We start from the raw sequence: 24,684 nt of genomic DNA on the forward strand, positions 1-24,684 counted from the left end.
CAGACAGTGAACCGAGACCAGTGGCACAGACCGAGACCACAGACAGTGAACCGAGACCAGTGGCACAGACCGAGACCACAGACAGTGAACCGAGACCAGTGGCACAGACTGAGACATTGTGGGCGAAAAGAGAATCATTGCAAACCGCTGTAAAATAGTACTACTTTTTCGTATTTTATTCCGTTTTGTGATATCATTGTATTTGATGTTGTTGGTAACAGTTTAAATGTTTATTACCAACAAGCAAATTGCGCAAATTCATTAGAAAATAAACCCTACAACATGGGCTTTAACAAAGTCTTAGAAAGCAATGTGTGGGTAATGGACATTGCCTAAAATGCAAAGACTTCAGCCAACAGAAACTGGACTGCCATCAGAGGTCGATGTTTAGGCTTTGTAGGTTTTTCAGATTTTTGGCTTACTTACTGTGTGATGGAAGTATGCTACATTGTTTGACCTTATTAAGTGCCACAGCTTTAACATGCTGATATTTCTCTGCTGCTTTTTGCCAGTTTTGTTTTGTAAGTGGTATCTATGTATGTAAAGACAACTGGACATGTTCAACCATTCCATAAGCCAATACATGGGTTACTATTATAGGCTTAGATTAAATTGCAGTTAAAATGAAATCATATGCAGTTTTGTATGATGTGATTGTTTAAATATGTGAATAAAAAATGTGTAGATCTTGCATTTTTAATCCATTCTTACAAATAGTGTAAGGACAAACAAATTAATTTGTTGTGTGTACATATATTCTGTTAGAAATAATTGAAAGATCTGTGTCCGACTTGACCCTGACTTGCTCTGACGTCATGCACACGTGGGCAACGATAACCTCACGACATCAAGGCGGCCGCAGTTCTGAGACGCAGGCAGCGCTGTTGCTTTTCACCGACTGCAAGACCCAGGCGGACCCAGGGCATGCTGGGAAACGCCGGCCTCTCACTAAATCAAAAGAGCTGATTGGCTCTTATTTGACTAGGGTTTTGAGAACAAACACCACTTGTTGTAAAATACTCTTCTTCTGTGTAAAATAATTAAACATTATTATTTTGTAGGCTATAAGTCTCATGTTGTGCATTAAGAGGTTTCATCTTGTGTGGTTGATCATGATGAAGATTATTCAGCACTGATCAAAATGAGCAATTACAAAATGCATTGCAATGCAGAAATAAAGAAGGAACTAAATACAATTGCCAGAAACATACACACACTATATATATATATATTGTTGGGTGTGGATCCTCAATGTCCTGTTGAAGAAGACCCTGCTCATCTTCATCAACTCGGTCACCAGAATCTAAACAAATGTGAAGAATGCAACATGTTGTGACTGATGTTTTCCACTTCCTTCATGTGTAGACACTTGAGCCTCCTGAACTGACTTTAGGATGCCAAATGCATGCTCAATGGCCACACAGCTGCATTGAGCTTTCTGTTGAAGCGCCTTTGCCTAACAGTAAGGTGCCCATTATCCCTGTAGGGCTTCATCAAATGTAGCGACAAAGGGTAGGCTGAATCAGCAATGATGTGCATCCCCTCTGGTACCAGAGCCTGAGGATTCAATTCCAGTTGCCGTGCTACATCAGTGTATCGAAATGCTCTTGCATCATGCCAACTTCCAGGGTGTCCTACATTGACATGACAAAAGCAGCGCTCGCTGTCACAGAATCCAGTGAGAATGATGGAGTAAAATTGTTTCCTGTTCTAATAGGCTATGGGGTTGTTGCAAAATGGTTTAACAATGGGAATGTGACATTCATCAAGAGCACAGACGGTATTTGGAAAGATGGCTGTTGCGATGTGTGAAGTGCTTCCCCTGTGGGCCATGAAATGTGATGTGACAGATGTGTGTTGACCAGGGAACAGAAGTGATGGAGATGGGTTGACATGGTGGATTCTGAAATGTTACATCTGTCTGCAACACCCCTATACGACTCCTGGTTGGCTAGAGTCCACAGGCAGGCAAGAACAGCGTGGGTTACAGGCACCTTGGTATGCTGTCTGTCTGTGTAGAATGGTCCCAACGTTGTCATAACATCCTATAGCAAAGAAGAAATAATGATCACATTGATGTAGGCTACAAATATCAGTGATAATAGCCTACTATAATGCTTCAGATAACCTACCTCTACTTACCTCTACTTGTCCTCTTGACAGTCTGAAATGACTTTAAAGGCAGTCACATTGTGTACTTTTGGAACCAACCTAGGAGATAATGAAGCTGATTTTCTACAGAATTATTAAGAACTCATTGTGCTTTCTGGAGCAGTTATTGAATTAATATTGTTGCTGACAAATGATAATCATCTATTTAATACTTTATATGAAATAATAATCGAACCCTGTCTTAAACAGCGTAACAATTAAAATTATATTATATATCATATATCCCTTTATTATTCCATCGTTTTTAAGCGTTTTAATCTGCCAAGAATGTAGGAACATTTCTAAACTCATTATTAGGCTACATGATCATTTAGGAGCAAACTCATAAATGCTTTTACTGAACACTATCAGAAAAATGAAACCACTAACGTTAGGTTAAATGAACTGCGGCCATGTGTGCGCTGTTCTTCGAAATATTTAATATTTAAATCACCTTCTCTGTTGGAGTCCATCTTCGTGGATAAGGAGGAGCATCTCTTCATATTCAATTTCCTCAGCCATCAAAAACGCATATGCGATTTTCTCAACCACGTCTGCAAACTACAGGTAGCCTACAGATTACCAAACAGGATGTAAACATGTTTGGGACTTCCTTTATATGCTTTGAAGGCTGATGGGAAAAGTGTCCGACTTGACAGCGGATGTTTGTCCCCGCCCCCCCCGCCTGCTCTCGTCCGCTTTACAGGCGAGGCGCAGTTCATCTCCAACGAGCCTAACGTTTCTGCTTCTCCGCAAATGAAAGAGGGACAGCCAAGCCCTTCTGCCTTCACGTGAGTTTTTAAAGTTATGGAGATTATGACAAATGCCCTGTGAATAGTGACCAAAAAAATCCACTTGAGCTTTGACTAATGTGCAGCTTCAGCTTGTAACGTTTGCATCACGTCGCGCAGCCATGGCCTTATGTTAACGTATAATGCAGAAATTTCGTGGGTTTGCGGTTCAATAAATCTTAGATGAAACGTGTTACTTACACAATAGGCAGCTCTATCTAACCGTAGTAAGGTAGACAACAAGCTACAACCCGGGTGTTTTCCGAAAGAACCGTCTACATATGTGGATAAATACAATGCATGCCTGTGAGCGTCCTGCTTTCAGCCGAGCGTCTAGGGACCGTCTACAAAGTGCAAAACCGACAAAGATAAAATTCAACAGCTTCACTGTTATTGAGCCTAGCTCTTCCAAAATCACTCCACCCATCTAGGGCCTCCCTATCAACATACTACACCTGCTAAGCTTTGAAAATCTGGCTCAGCCTATTTATAATATATTTGTATTGGGAAAAGTTTCAAGCTGTGGTCTATCTTGCCAGGCTTCCACTTGATACTGACCCAGTCCTCCTGCCTGTAGAGGATGAAGGGCAGTTAAATTCTTAATATTTCAATTCTCTAAGGGTTAAAAATGTGTTTGTGTAACGTATTCAGCTTGTAAAATCTATTTACCCAAATCTGATGGCAGCCTTTCTTGAGTCCTCCACCTCATCTGAGCCTTGCATGGCATCAACCAAGTCAGTGTGGTTTGAAGGGGTGTGAAGGTACTATATTCAGAGTAAAAAGAATATCACAAGGGTACCTCAGCTCACATTGCTAACTATCACTGGACATTTTTTGCAGATTTGTCCAATTTGATTTCACATGATACAAATAATTTAAAATAGCTACATTCTTTTCTTTTTTAAAGATTATTTTTGGGGCTTTTTCCTTTATTAGAAGGTGGATAGATATGAAAGAGGGAGAGAGATGGGGAATGATTCGAACCCCGCGCCGCTGCAGGACTCAGCCAACATGGGGCGAACGGTCTTACTGGGTGAGCTAGAGGCATCGTCACATTCATTAAACGAGTTTATCAAAAGTCTTGTACAATGACAGATTAATCTAATATACTGGTGTGGTACAGCCATTTCTAATGACAAACCTGCCGTGCCCATTATGAGTTCATCAGGCCTCACAGTGATAAGTTCTCTGCAGGGTGAACTTGTCATCGTCATGTCTTAAAGCAGCCACAACCACTTCAGTTGGTTTAGTTGTCCAAAGGGAAATATCCTACAAACAAAAAAATGATATTAGACATAAAGAAAAACTTTCAATTTATCATATTGTCCACACTGTACATTCTACTTTCGTACAGAAATCCGTCATTACACTAAACAACACATTTTGTATTCATGAATATTTCTCACATTATAAATAAAGAAATAGGAGTTATTAATGTATTATAGGAAAGATGATTTCAACTTTAACTGTGTCCTGTGGTGTGAATACAGTCAGTGTTTGTCATAGCTCTAGCCAGCTAAGTGCTGAAAGACTAAAGGTTCATTACATTATGAATTCACTGTAATGCTCAGGAATAAGTACCTCCGTGGCAGGCAGAGACCCTTTACTTGTGCAGCTCGTCTTGGCCTTCAGAGCCAATTTTTCATTCTTTGGAGCTGGCACTGCTTCCGGGGAAGAGAAAAATTTGGACTTTGCTGCTGTGGCTGCTTTTGTCCCACCCCTCTTTGCCCAACCCTCTTGAGATAGGTTGATGTCTTCTTTTATGGGTTCAAACAGTACCTCATCTGACAAGTTATGGCACATAATGTGCTCTCTGTGTAGGCCTTGTAAAGATGCATACATTTTTCTAACAAACATTCCTGGCCTCAGTCCCCTCTTCTTATTTAGAACGTACTGCTTTACTATGCCAAACCATCGCTCAGCATGGCTGTTGGTCTCCCTAGTTTTGCCGGACCCTCATCGTTCTTGTCTGTAGCATATCTCTTCAAATTTCCCAGCAACAGTCCACTCCAGAGGGGGAATATCCCTAAATAATGTTCAAAAAGAACTTCAGATATTGCGGGGCAGTGATAGGGATTGTCCTCTGAAGTCTCGGAATCTGCATCGCTTTCTGCCAGATGTTCATGAACCTCCCTGAACACCTTCCGAAATTCAGCCGAGAAGGGAGATCTCTGAATAATTGTTTTACCATTTCTTCTGTCCTCCTCCTCATCCCTTGGCTCTTTGGCCCTATCTTCCTCATCCTCTTCTTCCAAATCAGCAATGTTGCCTTCTTTTATTGACTTCTGCAAGGCCTTCAGGTTTTCCTTGACCAGGCTGGAATTATGTTTGCTCGTCAGCACTATACAGAAGGACCAAAGAACCCCAGTGCAGTTGCCATTGTTGTTGTGTTTTGCAACCTTACAAAGGCAAAAGTTGCAAAATCCTTTAATCTTTGGTCAGATGTTTTTTTTAGCTGTCTGACAGCTTTCAGGATGTGTGCAGTACATATGTGGAGAACAGTGGTGTTTCCAATTTCTCTCCAGGTCTTCTGATTCCAGCAAATAGAAAAACACTGCCATGGTAGCTGACAATACTTTCTCTGTTAAAGGCCATCAGAACACTCTGGAGAAGAGCCCAGCAGTCTGTTTCTATTTGGTGCACCCTCATTTTGGTGTGTTGCGACAGTTTTCGGACAAACTGCATTAACCAAAAGGTTATTGGTGGAATAGAATAGAATAGGTCATTTGTCAGCATTTCGCACACTGGCAGTGGGGGTGCATTTTCACCACCAGGTAGAGTCAGAGCATAGTAGAGGACTCTTTTATTCTGACCTGGTACTTTACAACAAACACTCCCTGTGGCATCAAGGTGTAATGTCAGGGGGGCCTTTCTTCTTAGGTGCTGGACAAGAATGTTAACTCCGGTCTCTGTGTACATATGGATTCCAAATGGATCGACTTGGAAATGTTGAATGTATCCCGGCATCTTATGAAATCTGACATCGCTTTCTTTCATGATGTTTTGTGTGAGATAGATTTCCATAAACATATCATCATGTAATCGCTTGCCTTTACTTAACTCTGATTTGATAGTTTTGAGGACATTTCTGTTGAGACACCTGGTGATATTTCCTGACATCATTTCTTCTTTTCTGCTGTAGTAGAGTGTGCTTACTCCTTTATGTACAGCCCTTGCTATTTTCCCTCTTTTTGTACTGCTTGCTGTCCTGAATTTTCTTTCACTTACTTTGTGTTTTATTTGCCCAATCTGTTATCCTCACTGCACTACCTTTTGCTGGCTCCTTTTTCCTTTTAAATACATATCTTGCATTGCATGAGGGAAATGTACATCTTGCCGTTACGTTTAAATAAGGGCTGTTTTTTTCCTGCTGTGAGGACGTTTCTCGTGCTGGCTTCTGAAAGATAAAGTACAGCACGGATTCTTCTTTAGAAAACTAAAACTAAAGATCCTTGCTACAGTTGCATTTCTATGGAGGAGTCAGCTTTGTGCTAACGCTGCTGGGCGCTCTCTCTTCAGTCACTCTGTATCACGCTTGACCATATGACGTCACCGCACTTTCAGGCGTTTTTGAACAGCTGAGTCGCAGCGACACCTGGTTTGAGTCTAGCTGAGACAGGCCGGTTGAGGATTTTAAAATGAATGCGCTGTCGATATCTTTTATAATAACAAACTCGATGGCTGAATCTAGCCTAGGCTGCACATCTCAATTCTCCGAATTCAACACAAGTGCTCTTTGGTGACGTGGTTGATTCCGTTATTGTTGATCATCTGTCCATAAAGCCCGCCCTGACAATTTGATTTTTCCAAACAGCTGTGATTGGAGCATAGTTGCTCCACAACTAATCAAGTCCAGAGCGAACTTCCCACCCTCAAATGTTGTGTGCGGGGCTAAATACGGCTGGCATCCAGTCAACCTGTTCCATTGACCATTCTACAAATGCCATACCTCATTTTGAGTAACATTTAACATACCGTTATTTCACTGGGTAATTAACCTGCTTTGGGCTATGACTTTAAGGGGGCCACTTGGTCAAATGTATAGCCTATTTCTTGACTGATTGGCTAACTGTCATTAGCTTGGAATGAATAAATAAAACCATGATGCCATTGAATAAGACATGTCTTTACTAAAAGCACTGTGAATGTTATTTGAAATGATTCTGTAATCAACTTCTCCGCGCTCGTCACACTCTCTATTTCTTTCTCAATCACGCAGCCTGAGTTTCTTTTTGAAGATCTCGTTTTCATTTGGCAGAAAAGTTATATTTGAAGTGATTTGTCTACTTCGTTGACGCCGACTGATGGAACATTGAGCTCGGAGGTATAATTGGTTTTTTTATAGTCGTGTCGTGCTTAGATATTCAGTTGAGTTCAGTACAGTTTATATGGAGGTGCGACATGCAAAGGCCAGTAAAATGTTTATGAATATGTAGTGAATCTGTCGACGTAATTATTAGTAATAATTGTTTTTTTTTTTGTGTCTGAAATTGTCCTGTAAAGCTCCTGTAATTTCACTGCCAAAGGGTGGATACGTTTAGTGATGTTCCGATACCGATACCAGTATCGGTATCTGCTCTGATACTGCCTAAAATGCTGATATCGGGAAGTACTGCATGCACTGCAATGCACCGATCCGATACCACGTTATAAAGCCCTAAAGAAAATCTACGTTAAAGTAGTTTATTTATGTTTTTCCGTTATAACTGACGGTCAAACTGCAGAATAAAAGAACGTTCTGTTATAATATCACATCCATACAGAGATAGTAGTATACAGCTGTTATACATCATATCATCTATACAGGGATAGTAGTATACAGCTGTTATACATCATATCATCTATACAGAGATAGTAGTATACAGCTGTTATACATCATATCATCTATACAGGGATAGTAGTATACAGCTGTTATACATCATATCATCTATACAGGGATAGTAGTATACAGCTGTTATACATCATATCATCTATACAGAGATAGTAGTATACAGCTGTTATACATCATATCATCCATACAGAGATAGTAGTATACAGCTGTTATACATCATATCATCTATACAGAGATAGTAGTATACAGCTGTTAAAACATAATAAAATATATGACACACTGGTATCAGATCAGTACTCGGTATCGGCCGATACGCAAGTTCAGGTATCAGAATCGGTATCGGGAAGCAACAAATGGTATCGGACCATCTCTAGATACGTTGCATACCTCAATACAGAGTGATCTACTCAGTCATTTCTTTTTTTTTCGTTAACATAAAATTATGATTTCAGTTATGGTGTTAGAAATACAAATGTGTGTTCTCCATTTTTGTTGGCCCAGCCGATATTTGGCAAAGTCACCTGGCAATAATTTTCAGGTAAATGTTTGACTTTTAGACTACAAACTTATAGGCTTGGAGAAAGAATAAAAGTTAGTGATGACAATGAACTTGGCCATGCACCACAATTTTCACCAGACAAGATGATGGGCTAATAGCGGGTCCGGATTTGTATAAATAATGACCTGTACTGCTCTGCTTATAATTACCCCCCCCCCCCCCCCCATCCAGACGCCACATGCAGGAGATGTGGCAGAGTTCCATAATAGGCTACTTTACCCTGCATTGAACCCCTTACCACATTCACGTTATTGGGTTAAATCAAGTTACCTGTTAGGAATGATGGGGGGAATTCTGTGATGGAGAGACCACACCAATGTATAGTATAAACACAAAGTAGATTTATTATATGTAATATTTACAAAGTCAATATGCTATGTGTAAGACACAGGACATGTGGTGCAGAAGGTAAATGAAGCAGGGTAGCAGCCTGCGGTGCCGAGAGTGCAGGACCGAAGCAAGCATCAGAGAAATAACCATCAAACTGAAGAGCGTCTACTTTATTCACCTTCCAGTTGGGCCATCAATTAGTGCACCTGCAGAACTGAACAGCTCCAACTGCAGGCATAAAAAGAAAACACAACAGCAAGCTGCAAACAGGGCAAAGCCAGCCAGAGGTGGATCTGGCACAATAGAGCTATGCTGTCACAAAATGTCAACTCTAGATACGTGGATGAATCTTATTATCGATAGCCTGAAAAAGATTTAAGCCATTGATTTTTCGACAATTAAAAAAAAATGACAACAGGTTGATTCAGAATTTACAAAATGACCAGGTGTAGTATGTTCACAAGAAGACCATATGTTTGTTGAGTGGTTCTCGAAGAGCTAGACTCAATAACATTGACAGTATTGAATTTTTCCCCAATAAAAATTCCTCAGAAATAGGCTGAGCCAGATTTTCAAAGCTTAGCAGGTGTAGTATGTTGATAGGGAGGCCCTAGATGGGTGGAGTGATTTTGGAAGAGCTAGGCTCAATAACAGTGAAGCTGTTGAATTTTATCTTTGTCGGTTTTGCACTTTGTAGACGGTCCCTAGACGCTCGGCTGAAAGCAGGACGCTCACAGGCATGCATTGTATTTATCCACATATGTAGACGGTTCTTTCGGAAAACACCCGGGTTGTAGCTTGTTGTCTACCTTACTACGGTTAGATAGAGCTGCCTATTGTGTAAGTAACACGTTTCATCTAAGATTTATTGAACCGCAAACCCACGAATCTTGCGAATCTGCCAATTTCTGTCTAACTTTACCGAAGTGTGACTGACGGACCTGAAATTGGAATGAAAGAAAGAAAACATTGACCAAACGTATAGTCGCGCTGACTCACGCACACCATACCCGCGCAGGCTCAAGACAGCTAGACTGCTGCTCAGAGCTCAGAGCTCTTCTAGAATGTCCATATTTGACGATGCTAAAATCACTGTTTATTTACATGGAGTCTGGTGGGTTTAGCCAACGCAATTTCACGAACTTTTTATCTTTTAAAAAAAGGATCTTACTCAAACAGAAATATCGACCTCCTTAGAAATCCATCCCATAATGTTGTCAGACACTCAGAATATTAATCTGAGCCTGTCGGTGGAAAAAGGAGCACTTTTATGAACGTAAATACAAGCTGGACAATCGTCCTATTAGCTCACATTGTAGCTTGTTTCAGCGTTGCCGACTGCAGAGATCTCGTTGAATACTGGACCAATGTCAAAGGAAAATATTTCCTCAATAGTTTTAACTGTATCTGATACTCAATGAGCTGCTGCAGAAACAAGCCCAGTCTGAAGCAATAAAGCAGAAGCTGTCAGATAAATGTAGTCAGTAAACATGACAACATTTCCCTCTGAGGTGTAGTGGACTACAAGTATGAAGTAGCAGCAGGATCAGACCTTTAGGGGGCTCAGCCCCTAATGAGAATGGGACACGGATACAGCGCATGCTATAGGGTTAATCTGCACCATGAAATGACCACCTTCTTCACAACCGTCTCCTGCTCTCCCTCTGACAGAGACTCAGCCAACGGCCTGAGTCTGGCACAACCTCCTCAACCAGAATCAGAGCTTTCCAGTGATATTAGCGCCAGTTGCTGTGACAAATGGTTTGCGAGAAAATTAAAATTGAACTTACATGAAATGTTTTAAGTTTTGCAAAGATAAAAACATTACCTGTTTTGGAGGTATTTATGCTTCTGAGCTGAAAATGTCCCCGGATTTTGTCTCAAAAATCTGGTCACCTTACTATGTAGCAGCAGCAGGCTAATGTAGCTACGTTATGTCCGTTACATTAGTGTAGAGGAGAGAGAGGCTCAGATGGGATGGTTTGGGCTCTTGAATCATGCTAGGTTATACATTGTTTACAGTCAATATGTTACGTCAGTTTTCAACCAACAATCCCATGACGAAAGTGAAAGTCGCCTTATTTTGTTATTAGATGATACATTAATGTCCCAATTGGTTAATGTAATTAACTTTGCATTTAAAAAAAAATAATGATAGCCTAAAGTAGGGTGACCAGAAGTCCCCGGTTTGACCGGGACAGTCCCGATTCTGAGTTGCGAGTCCCGACAAAAGCCTGTCGGGACGCTAAAATGTCCCGGTGTTACGTGCCTTCTGGTTTTTCCACTTACTGGTTTCCGAGCCTGTCGAGATGCCTTGTATACCTATCAACGGAGCCCACGTCGACAGATTCGCTACACATTCATAAACATTTTACTGGCCTTTGCATGTCGCACCTCAATATAAACTGTACTGAACTCAACTGAATATCTAAGCACGACACGACTATAACATTGTATAGTGGAAAAACTGTGTTTTAAAAGTAATTAGGATGATCCGTGTCGCGCTGGATTCGAACCCTCTTCAGCAAAAATAACAACACAGGAATCAATCACTTTAATTTCCAGGACATGCCCAACCTTTGAATTGTTTTCGTTGTAGCCTATAGGCTATATTATGTCACTTATATATGCACCCAAAAATCAGTTGAAATCGGTGTAAGATGAAAGGTGAATGTTGTTTTCAACACTCAGAACAAGCTCCGTGTGCTTACATGATTGCTAGATAAATGAGGTTGGAAGATGGTGTGTGTGAATATTGGCGAACATGTTAAGGCTTAATGTCATAAAATGAAAAGCAGGGGTTTCAAATCCTTTTATTGGTTACATTTTTTTTTTGTCTTCTGTCGTAAACATGGCGTTGTATAACTTTGGAAACGTAGATGTAGGCATTTGAGCCATGTCAATTTGAAATATTTAGCGTTAAATACCTTCTCTGTTGAAGTCCATCTTCGTGGATAAGAAGAGGCATCTCTTCATATTCAATATTCTTAGCCATCAAAAACGCATATGTGATTTCTTCAACCATGTCTGCAAACTACAGGTAGCCTACAGATGATCAAACAGGATGTAAACATGTTTGGGACTTCCTGTATATGCTTTGAAGGCTGATGGAAAACGTGTCTGATGAGTTTGTTGACAGCAGCGCCGCTCACGGGAGTAGGGGAAAACACGTGTAGCAGGAGCAGGAGTGGAACAAGCTTCGGTATCGGGTGTAGTTCACTGCTTCCTTTCGCGCCGGGTAACCGGAGAGTCGTGTGTCGGAATTTATGTGACTAGTTGTGATTTGGGATTGGATAGTGTGGGTTTTGTGAGGAACTATTTGAAGGGGTATTGCCCGACGGCCTGTATATACGGCCTGGCTACATTTTTCTCAATGGAAGAACTAAAAAAAAGCTATTACTCAGGGGAAAGATACCTCGCCTGGCAGGGATGGGTTGGGATATCAATTATTTAAAAATTCTGGTGAATTGTCAGGAGAAGTTCTTGCCCTAATTAATAATGTATGGGAAAGTGGAGGTCTTCCTAAAGAGTGGAAATATGCTGTAATCATTCCAATTGTGAAACCAGGGAAAAAAACAGAAAACAATTATAGACCAATTGCATTAATCTCTGTTTTATGTAAGATTATGGAGCACATGATAACAGATAGACTTGTGGATATTTTGTGGAATATCAGAGTGGATTTAGGCAGGGGCGGTCAACAATGGATGCTGTTTTAGATTTAGATATTGACATTAAAAAAGCCATCGCCAATAAAGAAGCCGTTGTTGCAATGTTTCTGGACATTGAAAAAGCTTATGATATGCTTTGGAAGGATGGGTTGCTCATTGCACCTTATGATGCGGGAATCAGAGGAAGAATGTTTAACTGGATTAAGGATTTTTTAAGTAATAGGACAATTCAGGTAAGGGTGGGAAGTGAATTGTCAGAGGAGCTCGGGGTAGAGAATGGAACTCCTCAAGGTAGTGTTATAAGCCCGGTTCTTTTTAATATACTAGTTAATGGTATGTTTAGCAGAGTGGGAAAAGAAGTTTTCATTATTTGCAGACGATGGGGCCCTCTGGAAGCGAGGGAGAAACCTTTCCTATATTTTTGGCCAAATTAAAACTGCGAGAAGGTATCTGAATGGGCTGAATTGGAGCTTTAAAATATCAATAGAAAAAACAAAATTCATGGTATTTGGACATAAGAAGAAAATGCCAACACAGCTGATACAAATATATAATACGACTACTGAAAAAGTAAAACATTTTAAATTCTTCAAAGATCACACAGAGTCTCTTACAATCAGGAGGCAGCCAGATCAAGTTGTGACCACAATAACTGACAACTTGCTCTTACTCAGAAATTGTTATTTTGTTTGATTCCCACAACATGCACATATCTTGTATGTTTGTCCAAGGTGTTTTTATTTTTCTATTTAATTGGTTTATTTGATAGGGACCATGCATAATTATGAACATTGTTGTATAAAAACACCATGTAAATATGCCAGAATTAGTAAAAATACCTTTTCATCTGCAGTCCCTAGGCAGGTGACATAGAACTAACTTACAATCCTAAATTGTTCTGCCATTATCTAATGCTAGGGTATTTGATGCTATCATGTACTTCATGCAGTCGAGCCGTCTCCTCCTCCTGTGCTCCGTAGCGGACAATGTGATGACGAGACAGCGCTGATTAAACATTAAGAACACATTTTTATTAAAGATTTGAGTTGGATTTTACAAGGTATTTATGGAACAATTATCACTCAGTAGAAGCACAAATAGCACTGCTGGATTTAATCTTCATGACAACATGGATGATATGGAGTGAAGAAATGTGCTTGAAAATATTACAAGTAATCGTTATTCCCTTTTACTTCCTGCAGTCTGACTTCAGTTCACCACCTCACCATCTGCGTCGCCAATTCCTATTGTCTCCAAAATGGGCGTACACATGGGTCAGAGTCTGCGTGGAGGACCGCACATTCTCCCATCAAGTTTGTTTGTTATAAATCACAACCTTTGCGTGGGAAGTGGCATACACACATTTTCAGCCCCGTTTTGTGCGTACGCCACGTTTATAAATGAGACCCCTGCATGCAGCATGCTTCTACCAAGATCTAATCATGTCTGATTGGCTATCTAACGTTACATGTCATAGAGACTCGCAGGACAAACTTTACGTTGCACAGAGAGGTGCTCAACACTGTACATAATGTGTAATGTTGTAATTTCTTTTTGTTAAAATGGATTTTATAAAATTGGTATAGAAAAAACGCTTTCAGGTACTGACCCCTATTGGTTTTGGCACTGGTATCACATTTTTTAATGATACCCAGCCCTACTGTTGACAGCTGATTCTCCATCTAGTGGACTCATAGTAGAACTACAGAAGAACTACTGACAAATTATGATGTGTTTCCTCTCCAGATGAAAGGCTGAGTTCAGCAGCATGGATCAGTGTGAGGACAGAGGAACCACTCTGAGTGGGGACAGACAGACCAAAGCTCAGAGGTGACACGACAACCCCTAACCCTAACGTTTTACAGTTTGTAACCCAAATGTAACCCAAAGCTGAGAATTGAGAGGACAATCCCTAGATGTCCAGCACTCAGATCACTCCACCAGCATTATTCACACTCAAACCTCTGTCTGTGTTGTGTTGAAGCAGAGAGCAGCAGCACAGACATGGACCACATGAAAGCTGTCCAGTTTAGATCTCATTTTAATATTGGACCTGCTTTGGTCCAATATCTACCTATGTTTAAGTCTCTCGCTTTGCTAGACCTTCCTCCACAGCGCTGCAGAGGAAGGTCTGGCTAGTCCACACAGCATTCCTGGATGGGAGTAAAATGTGCTCTGGTTTATTGGCATTTCTTTAAATGTTTGGTCCAATATCTACCTGTGTTTAGTCGTTGTTTTGTCCAATATCTACCTGTGTTTAGTCCTTGGTTTGGTCCAATATATACCTGTGTTTAGTCCTTGGTGTGGTCCAATATCTACCTGTGTTTAGTCTTTGGTTTGGTCCAATATCTACCTGTGTTTAGTCTTTGGTTTGGTCCAATATCTACCTGTGTTTAGTCCTTGGTTTGGTCCAATATCTACCTGTGTTTAGTCCTTGGTTTGGTCCAATATCTACCTGTGTTTAGTCCTTGGTTTGGTTCCATATCTACCTGTGTTTTAGGTTATTATAATAAACTCTCTGTGTATCAGGATCCATCAGAGACCAGCCTCTGCTGAACCTGAACCCGAACCCAGCTGTGTGTCCATGAAGAGTGACTGGTCTCATGGTCACCTCATTGATTTTAAAGGACAACAACCTTCAGCTGCAAAGAGGTAAGCTATATTTTATTTGTATTTTATTTAGGCTAACAGATGCTGGCTGCTAACAAAGGCTAACCTTGACTCCACTGATTTCCTCCATCAATTCAACATTTTGTAGTTTACAGTCATTTAACAACGTAAATCGAAACATGTCACTGGTAACAGCTGGACTGTAATCAGCTGCTCTAAAACTCTGAACCATCAATGTCTGGGGAAACATACAGTTGGTTTCCTGTTGATGCTACTGATGTAAGAACTCACTTTAACTCAGAAGCCACAGTGCAGAGGTACAAAAACGTTATCACTTTTTTCAGGAAAAATGTAGACACCATCCGCTCCCACCTGTCTAGCTTCTCCACCCCGCCTGCCCCGACTGCCGACCTACATTTCTTTTAGTTTTAATGTTTTTTTCCCCTTAGCATTTCTATGTAGCACTTTGAGATTTGCTTAAATATAAAGTCTGTTACAGATAAAATTCATTATTATTATTATTATTATTATTATTATTATTATTATAATTATATGTTTGTTTAAAATCATGTCAGTTCAGTTTGTATTGTTTTCCTGCCATCCAGAGAAAACACTTTTCTCTGGATGGCAGGAAAAAACAACAACAACTAGTTTTGTCAAATCTATCGACAACACATTGCTTCATTGTGTTCTGGGTGCAGTGCAGATTATATACTGGTTTTAATGCTATATACTGGTATACTGGTTATATACTGGTTTTAGTCCTTGGTTTGGTCCAATATCTACCTGTGTTTAGTCCTTGTTTGGTCCAATATCTACCTGTGTTTAGTCCTTGTTTGGTCCAATATCTACCTGTGTTTTATTCCTTGGTTTGGTCCAATATCTACCTGTGTTTTAGTCCTTGTTTGGTCCAATATTTACCTGTGTTTTAGTCCTTGTTTGGTCCAATATCTACCTGTGTTTAGTCCTTGTTTGGTCCAATATCTACCTGTGTTTAGTCCTTGGTTTGGTCCCATATCTACCTGTGTTTAGTCCTTGGTTTGGTTCCATATCTACCTGTGCTTAGTCCTTGGTTTGGTCCCATATCTACCTGTGTTTAGTCCTTGGTTTGGTTCCATATCTACCTGTGTTTTAGTCCTTGGTTTGGTCCAATATCTACCTGTGTTTAGTCCTTGGTTTGGTCCAATATCTACCTGTGTTTAGTCCTTGGTTTGGTCCAATATCTACCTGTGTTTAGTCCTTGGTTTGGTTCCATATCTACCTGTGTTTAGTCCTTGGTTTGGTTCCATATCTACCTGTGTTTAGTCCTTGGTTTGGTTCCATATCTACCTGTGTTTTAGGTTATTATAATAAACTCTCTGTGTATCAGGATCCATCAGAGACCAGCCTCTGCTGAACCTGAACCCGAACCCAGCTGTGTGTCCATGAAGAGTGACTGGTCTCATGGTCACCTCATTGATTTTAAAGGACAACAACCTTCAGCTGCAAAGAGGTAAGCTATATTTTATTTATATTTTATTTAGGCTAACAGATGCTGGCTGCTAACAAAGGCTAACCTTGACTCCACTGATTTCCTCCATCAATTCAACATTTTGTAGTTTACAGTCATTTAACAACGTAAATCGAAACATGTCACTGGTAACAGCTGGACTGTAATCAGCTGCTCTAAAACTCTGAACCATCAATGTCTGGGAAACATACAGTTGGTTTCCTGTTGATGCTACTGATGTAAGAACTCACTTTAACTCAGAAGCCACAGTGCAGAGGTACAAAAAACGTTATCACTTTTTTTCAGGAAAAATGTAGACACCATCCGCTCCCGCCTGTCTAGCTTCTCCACCCCGCCTGCCCCGACTGCCGACCTACATTTCTTTTAGTTTTAATGTTTTTTTCCCCTTAGCATTTCTATGTAGCACTTTGAGATTTGCTTAAATATAAAGTCTGTTACAGATAAAATTCATTATTATTATTATTATTATTATTATTATTATAATTATATGTTTGTTTAAAATCATGTCAGTTCAGTTTAGTATTAGTTTTTCTGCCATCCAGAGAAAACACTTTTCTCTGGATGGCAGGAAAAAACAACAACAACTAGTTTTGTCAAATCTATCGACAACACATTGCTTCATTGTGTTCTGGGTGCAGTGCAGATTATATACTGGTTTTAATGCTATATACTGGTTATATACTGGTTTTAGTCCTTGGTTTGGTCCAATATATACCTGTGTTTAGTCCTTGTTTTGTCCAGTATATATCTGTGTTTAGTCCTTGTTTGGTCCAATATCTACCTGTGTTTAGTGCATATCCTTTTTTTTATGTTTGGTCCAATATCTACCTGTGTTTAGTCCTTGGTTTGGTCCAATATCTACCTGTGTTTAGTCCTTGTTTGGTCCAATATCTACCTGTGTTTTAGTCCTTGTTTGGTCCAATATTTACCTGTGTTTTAGTCCTTGTTTGGTCCAATATCTACCTGTGTTTAGTCCTTGTTTGGTCCAATATCTACCTGTGTTTAGTCCTTGGTTTGGTTCCATATCTACCTGTGTTTAGTCCTTGGTTTGGTTCCATATCTACCTGTGTTTAGTCCTTGGTTTGGTTCCATATCTACCTGTGTTTAGTCCTTGGTTTGGTTCCATATCTACCTGTGTTTTAGTCCTTGGTTTGGTCCAATATCTACCTGTGTTTAGTCCTTGGTTTGGTCCAATATCTACCTGTGTTTAGTCCTTGGTTTGGTCCAATATCTACCTGTGTTTAGTCCTTGGTTTGGTTCCATATCTACCTGTGTTTAGTCCTTGGTTTGGTTCCATATCTACCTGTGTTTTAGTCCTTGGTTTGGTTCCATATCTACCTGTGTTTTAGGTTATTATAATAAACTCTCTGTGTATCAGGATCCATCAGAGACCAGCCTCTGCTGAACCTGAACCCGAACCCAGCTGTGTGTCCATGAAGAGTGACTGGTCTCATGGTCACCTCATTGATTTTAAAGGACAACAACCTTCAGCTGCAAAGAGGTAAGCTATATTTTTATTTAGGCTAACAGATGCTGGCTGCTAACAAAGGCTAACCTTGACTCCACTGATTTCCTCCATCAATTCAACATTTTGTAGTTTACAGTCATTTAACAACGTAAATCGAAACATGTCACTGGTAACAGCTGGACTGTAATCAGCTGCTCTAAAACTCTGAACCATCAATGTCTGGGGAAACATACAGTTGGTTTCCTGTTGATGCTACTGATGTAAGAACTCACTTTAACTCAGAAGCCACAGTGCAGAGGTACAAAAACGTTATCACTTTTTTTTCAGGGAAAAATGTAGACACCATCCGCTCCCGCCTGTCTAGCTTCTCCACCCCGCCTGCCCCGACTGCCGACCCACATTTCTTTTTAGTTTTAATGTTTTTTTCCCCTTAGCATTTCTATGTAGCACTTTGAGATTTGCTTAAATATAAAGTCTGTTACAGATAAAATTCATTATTATTATTATTATTATTATTATTATATGTTTGTTTAAAAATCATGTCAGTTCAGTTTAGTATTGTTTTCCTGCCATCCAGAGAAAACACTTTTCTCTGGATGGCAGGAAAAAACAACTAGTTTTGTCAAATCTATCGACAACACATTGCTTCATTGTGTTCTGGGTGCAGTGCAGATTATATACTGGTTTTAATGCTATATACTGGTTATATACTGGTTTTAGTCCTTGGTTTGGTCCAATATATACCTGTGTTTAGTCCTTGTTTTGTCCAGTATATATCTGTGTTTAGTCCTTGTTTGGTCCAATATCTACCTGTGTTTAGTCCTTGTTTGGTCCAATATCTACCTGTGTTTTATTCCTTGTTTGGTCCAATATCTACCTGTGTTTTATTCCTTGGTTTGGTCCAATATCTACCTGTGTTTAGTCCTTGTTTGGTCCAATATCTACCTGTGTTTAGTCCTTGTTTGGTCCAATATCTACCTGTGTTTTAGTCCTTGTTTGGTCCAATATCTACCTGTGTTTAGTCCTTGTTTGGTCCAATATCTACCTGTGTTTAGTCCTTGGTTTGGTTCCATATCTACCTGTGTTTAGTCCTTGGTTTGGTTCCATATCTACCTGTGTTTAGTCCTTGGTTTGGTTCCATATCTACCTGTGTTTAGTCCTTGGTTTGGTTCCATATCTACCTGTGTTTAGTCCTTGGTTTGGTTCCATATCTACCTGTGTTTAGTCCTTGGTTTGGTTCCATATCTACCTGTGTTTAGTCCTTGGTTTGGTTCCATATCTACCTGTGTTTTAGTCCTTGGTTTGGTCCAATATCTACCTGTGTTTAGTCCTTGGTTTGGTTCCATATCTACCTGTGTTTAGTCCTTGGTTTGGTCCAATATCTACCTGTGTTTAGTCCTTGGTTTGGTTCCATATCTACCTGTGTTTAGTCCTTGTTTGGTCCAATATCTACCTGTGTTTAGTCCTTGTTTGGTCCAATATCTACCTGTGTTTAGTCCTTGGTTTGGTTCCATATCTACCTGTGTTTAGTCCTTGGTTTGGTTCCATATCTACCTGTGTTTTAGGTTATTATAATAAACTCTCTGTGTATCAGGATCCATCAGAGACCAGCCTCTGCTGAACCTGAACCCGAACCCAGCTGTGTGTCCATGAAGAGTGACTGGTCTCATGGTCACCTCATTGATTTTAAAGGACAACAACCTTCAGCTGCAAAGAGGTAAGCTATATTTTATTTAGGCTAACAGATGCTGGCTGCTAACAAAGGCTAACCTTGACGCCACTGATTTCCTCCATCAATTCAACATTTTGTAGTTTACAGTCATTTAACAACGTAAATCGAAACATGTCACTGGTAACAGCTGGACTGTAATCAGCTGCTCTAAAACTCTGAACCATCAATGTCTGGGGAAACATACAGTTGGTTTCCTGTTGATGCTACTGATGTAAGAACTCACTTTAACTCAGAAGCCACAGTGCAGAGGTACAAAAACGTTATCACTTTTTTCAGGAAAAATGTAGACACCATCCGCTCCCGCCTGTCTAGCTTCTCCACCCCGCCTGCCCCGACTGCCGACCTACATTTCTTTTAGTTTTAATGTTTTTTTCCCCTTAGCATTTCTATGTAGCACTTTGAGATTTGCTTAAATATAAAGTCTGTTACAGATAAAATTCATTATTATTATTATTATTATTATAATTATATGTTTGTTTAAAATCATGTCAGTTCAGTTTGTATTGTTTTCCTGCCATCCAGAGAAAACACTTTTCTCTGGATGGCAGGAAAAAACAACTAGTTTTGTCAAATCTATCGACAACACATTGCTTCATTGTGTTCTGGGTGCAGTGCAGATTATATACTGGTTTTAATGCTATATACTGGTATACTGGTTATATACTGGTTTTAGTCCTTGGTTTGGTCCAATATATACCTGTGTTTAGTCCTTGTTTGGTCCAATATCTATCTGTGTTTAGTCCTTGTTTGGTCCAATATCTACCTGTGTTTAGTCCTTGGTTTGGTTCCATATATACCTGTGTTTAGTCCTTGGTTTGGTCCAATATCTACCTGTGTTTTAGTCGTTGGTTTGGTCCAATATCTACCTCTGTTTTAGTCCTCGGTTTTGTCCAGTATATACCTGTGTTTAGTCCTTGTTTGGTCCAATATATACCTGTGTTTTAGTCCTTGTTTGGTCCAATATATACCTGTGTTTTAGTCCTTGTTTGGTCCAATATCTACCTGTGTTTAGTCCTTGTTTGGTCCAATATATACCTGTGTTTTAGTCCTTGTTTGGTCCAATATATACCTGTGTTTAGTCCTTGTTTGGTCCAATATATACCTGTGTTTAGTCCTTGTTTGGTCCAATATATACCTGTGTTTAGTCCTTGTTTGGTCCAGTATATACCTGTGTTTAGTCCTTGTTTTGTCCAGTATATACCTGTGTTTAGTCCTTGTTTGGTCCCCAAAAGCTTATGACTACAGATGAGGGTTGGAACATAGATCGACTGGTGAATCAAACAATTTTTTTCTGGCTCAGCTTTCGCTGAACTACAACAGTCTGGTACATCACTGCTGATGCCACACAAAACCACCTTGTTAATTGTTGCATAATCACAAACAGCAGTCAGTGACTTCCTCTTGTTTTTCAGGGATAACTCCAACTCAGGGGTCCTCAGTCGGAGGGTTTTGAGTATCCAAGTAGTTTGTGTGAGCTGTGAGTTGCTGTTCCCAGTTTTATAGGGGTGTGGACAGACATGATGTGAGCTAATTCTTCCCGATTCCTCCACAGATTCGACCAGGAGAGCTCAGAGGTTCCCAGTGGTCAGTCTGCCCAGCAGCATCAAACACACCTGGACTCCATATTTATGGTCTGTGCATGTACAACTACTACTTTTACATCTATTCTATTCAGTATCATCTCCATGCTGCACTTTTCAGACCAGTGGATTGTCAGGCTGTCCGACAAGTATCTGATGTTTGCTTCCATGATTTCAGTTTGATTTGTCATTCATATAATCTTCTGTTCCAGCTGCTGGAGGAGAACATCGTCACTTTTGTGAAAAACGAGCTGAAGAAGATCCAGAATGTTCTGAGTCCAGATCACCCAGAATGCCCAGAGAGTCAGAGGGAGGATGAGGAGGTGTTGGACGGTGAGGATGAAGAGCAGAGGAGCAGCAGAGAGGCATTTCTGAAGATCACACTACATTTCCTGAGGAGAATGAAGCAGGACGAACTGGCTGACTTTCTGCAGTGTGGTAAGAGGACTTCTCTAAAGATTTAACTTGCTGAAAAAATGGGATGTCTACTAAGAGATGGACAGAAATATGTTCCTGTTTTCTTGATAAATCACTTACTGATTTTTTTCTTCTGTATTATTCAGGAAGTCCTGCTGGAGTGTGCCAACGTAAACTCAAATCTAAACTAAATAAAAAGTTCCAGTCTGTGTTTGAGGGGATTTCTAAAGCAGGAAACCCGACCTTTCTGAATCAGATGTTCACAGAGATCTACATCACAAAGGGAGGGACTGCAGAGATCAATGCTGAACATGAGGTCAGACAGATTGAAACAGCATCCAGGAAACCAGACAGACCAGAAACAACAATCAGACAAGAAGACATCTTTAAAGCCCCACCTGGAAGAGATGAACCAATCAGAACAGTGATGACAAAGGGAGTGGCTGGCATCGGGAAAACAGTCTTAACACAGAAGTTCACTCTGGACTGGGCTGAAGGCAAAGCCAACCAGGACATCCAGTTCACATTTCCATTCACCTTCAGAGAGCTGAATGTGCTGAAAGAGAAAAAGTACAGCTTGGTGGAACTTGTTGATTACTTCTTTAGTGAAACCAAAGAAGCAGGAATCTGCAGGTTTGAAGAGTTCCCGGTTTTGTTCATCTTTGACGGTCTGGATGAGTGTCGACTTCCTCTGGACTTCCTCAACACTGAGATCCTGACAGATGTTACAAAGTCCACCTCAGTGGGTGTGCTGCTGACAAACCTCATCAGGGGGAATCTGCTTCCCTCTGCTCGCCTCTGGATAACCACACGACCTGCAGCAGCCAATCAGATCCCTCCTGAGTGTGTTGACATGGTGACAGAGGTCAGAGGGTTCACTGACCCTCAGAAGGAGGAGTACTTCAGGAGGAGATTCACAGATAAGAAGCAGGCCAGCAGAATCATCTCCCACATCAAGACATCACGAAGCCTCCACATCATGTGCCACATCCCAGTCTTCTGCTGGATCACTGCTACAGTTCTGGAGGACGTGTTGAAGACCAGAGAGGGAGGAGAACTGCCCAAGACCCTGACTGAGATGTACATTCACTTCCTGGTGGTTCAGTCCAAAGTGAAGAACATCAAGTATGATGGAGGAGCTGAGACAGATCCACACTGGAGTCCAGACACCACGAAGATGATTGAGTCTCTGGGAAAACTGGCGTTTGAGCAGCTGCAGAAAGGCAACCTGATCTTCTATGAATCAGACCTGACAGAGTGTGGCATCGATATCACAGCCGCTTCAGTGTGCTCAGGAGTGTTCACACAGATCTTTATAGAGGAGAGAGGACTGTACCAGGACAAGGTGTTCTGCTTTGTCCATCTGAGTGTTCAGGAGTTTCTGGCTGCTCTTCATGTCCATCTGACATTCACCAACTCTGGAGTCAACCTGCTGTCAGAAGAACAAACAGAGGAATCTGCAGAGACACACTTCTACCAGAGTGCTGTGGACAAGGCCTTACAGAGTCCAAATGGACACCTGGACTTGTTCCTCCGCTTCCTCCTGGGTCTTTCACTGCAGACCAATCAGAATCTCCTACGAGGCCTGCTGACACAGACAGGAAGTAGCTCACAGACCAATCAGGAAACAGTTGGGTACATCAAGAAGAAGATCAGTGAGGTTCTGTCTGCAGAGAGAAGCATCAATCTGTTCCACTGTCTGAATGAACTGAATGATCGTTCTCTAGTGGAGGAGATCCAACGGTCCCTGAGTTCGGGACGTCTCTCCGCAGATAAACTGTCTGCTGCTGAGTGGTCAGCTCTGGTCTTCATCTTACTGTCATCAGAAGAAGATCTGGACGTGTTTGACCTGAAGAAATACTCTGCTTCAGAGGAGGCTCTTCTCAGGCTGCTGCCAGTGGTCAAAGCCTCCAACAAAGCTCTGTAAGTGTGATTTATTCATCAATAAATACTCTGCTATCTTTCAACAGGAGTTAATAATAAATAACTTGTTTCCTTCCTGTTGTCTCTCCAGACTGAGTGGCTGTAACCTATCAGAGAGAAGCTGTGAAGCTCTGTCCTCAGTTCTCAGCTCCCAGTCCTCTAGTCTGAGAGAGCTGGACCTGAGCAACAACAACCTGCAGGATTCAGGAGTGAAGCTGATCTCTGTTGGACTGAAGAGTCCACACTGCACACTGGAGACTCTCAGGTCTGGATTCATCAACATGTTCAACTGATGACCATTAAACACGAATTAGCTTTAGCTTATAAACAGCTAACGTGTAACTTTATGTTTGCCGATAAGTTAAACCTCTGCAGTAATTTCTAGACTCAGAATCACTTTCCATGAGTAGGCTATTTTTCATGATTTTGCCCTTGTTGTTGACTAATTAAATACTGAACCAAAAATGTCCAGTATTTAAAATGTACCAGAAAAGAACGACATGGCTCGTGTCGCACGTGTTGACAGAGGCTTTCTGTGTGTTATGTGTATTTGCAGTCTGTCAGGCTGTCTGATCTCAGAGGAAGGCTGTTCTTCTCTGGTCTCAGCTCTGAGCTCCAACCCCTCCCATCTGAGTGAGCTTGACCTGAGCTACAATAATCCAGGAGACTCAGGAGTGAATCTCCTGTCTGCTGGACTGGAGGATCCACTATGGAGACTGGACACTCTCAGGTATGAAGAGGCTGCAGCCACAGTCAGTCTGAGAGAGTACATACGTTTTAAAGGCCCTGAACTCCCACACAGGTGTTCTCAGTGAATCTGGCTGATTAGACCTCTTCCCAGGACTGTGTGAGTGTGTTTACACTGATTGATTGATATCTTCCTGAGCCTTTTGTAAGCTCTGTTGCACATGTAAGTGCAGGACAAATCTTATTGGTAGAAAGGATTTGTGACCTAAAAATTCCCATCTAAGCTCCGGCCCACCTTCAACGTGAGCAGAGGTCTAATCAGCCAGAATAACTGAAAACACCTTTGTGGGTGTTCAGAGGTTTTAAGTTTCATTTCATGAGATTACCGGGAGGGGGTGAAAGATTTCTTTCCAGTAGCAGCTGC

The 24,684-nt window shown here is 40.9% G+C and overlaps 2 protein-coding genes and 1 long non-coding RNA gene across 3 annotated transcripts in view; 1 reads left to right on the forward strand and 2 right to left on the reverse strand.

Annotated features, from left to right (window-relative positions):
• Window positions 1-1,243: 1,243 nt before the first annotated feature.
• Window positions 1,244-2,759, reverse strand: LOC144521447 (uncharacterized). Its single transcript, XR_013502331.1, has 3 exons — window positions 2,606-2,759; window positions 2,143-2,211; window positions 1,244-2,045 (listed from the first exon to the last, which is right to left on the reverse strand). It is a non-coding gene; the product is annotated as an uncharacterized LOC144521447 (long non-coding RNA).
• Window positions 2,760-2,841: 82 nt separating this feature from the next.
• LOC144521710 (NLR family CARD domain-containing protein 3-like) overlaps window positions 2,842-24,684 on the forward strand; it is a 29,499-nt gene continuing 7,656 nt past the window's right edge. The window contains exons 1-11 of the mRNA XM_078256270.1: window positions 2,842-2,942; window positions 14,080-14,163; window positions 14,863-14,985; window positions 16,313-16,435; window positions 17,832-17,954; window positions 19,516-19,638; window positions 21,206-21,284; window positions 21,446-21,671; window positions 21,797-23,573; window positions 23,665-23,838; window positions 24,130-24,303. Coding sequence (XP_078112396.1) covers window positions 14,102-14,163; window positions 14,863-14,985; window positions 16,313-16,435; window positions 17,832-17,954; window positions 19,516-19,638; window positions 21,206-21,284; window positions 21,446-21,671; window positions 21,797-23,573; window positions 23,665-23,838; window positions 24,130-24,303 — 2,984 coding nt within the window. The 5' untranslated portion in view covers window positions 2,842-2,942; window positions 14,080-14,101. The remainder of the gene's footprint in view (window positions 2,943-14,079; window positions 14,164-14,862; window positions 14,986-16,312; window positions 16,436-17,831; window positions 17,955-19,515; window positions 19,639-21,205; window positions 21,285-21,445; window positions 21,672-21,796; window positions 23,574-23,664; window positions 23,839-24,129; window positions 24,304-24,684) is intronic.
• LOC144521638 (uncharacterized) lies at window positions 4,107-6,065 on the reverse strand. The gene is given in 5 exon segments (XM_078256197.1): window positions 4,107-4,211; window positions 4,524-4,900; window positions 4,903-5,307; window positions 5,310-5,501; window positions 5,504-6,065. Coding segments are annotated over 5 exon segments (1,641 nt in total).

This window comes from Sander vitreus, chromosome 8 (assembly GCF_031162955.1).
Source record: "Sander vitreus isolate 19-12246 chromosome 8, sanVit1, whole genome shotgun sequence".
In the NCBI taxonomy this organism is placed as follows: domain Eukaryota; kingdom Metazoa; phylum Chordata; class Actinopteri; order Perciformes; family Percidae; genus Sander; species Sander vitreus.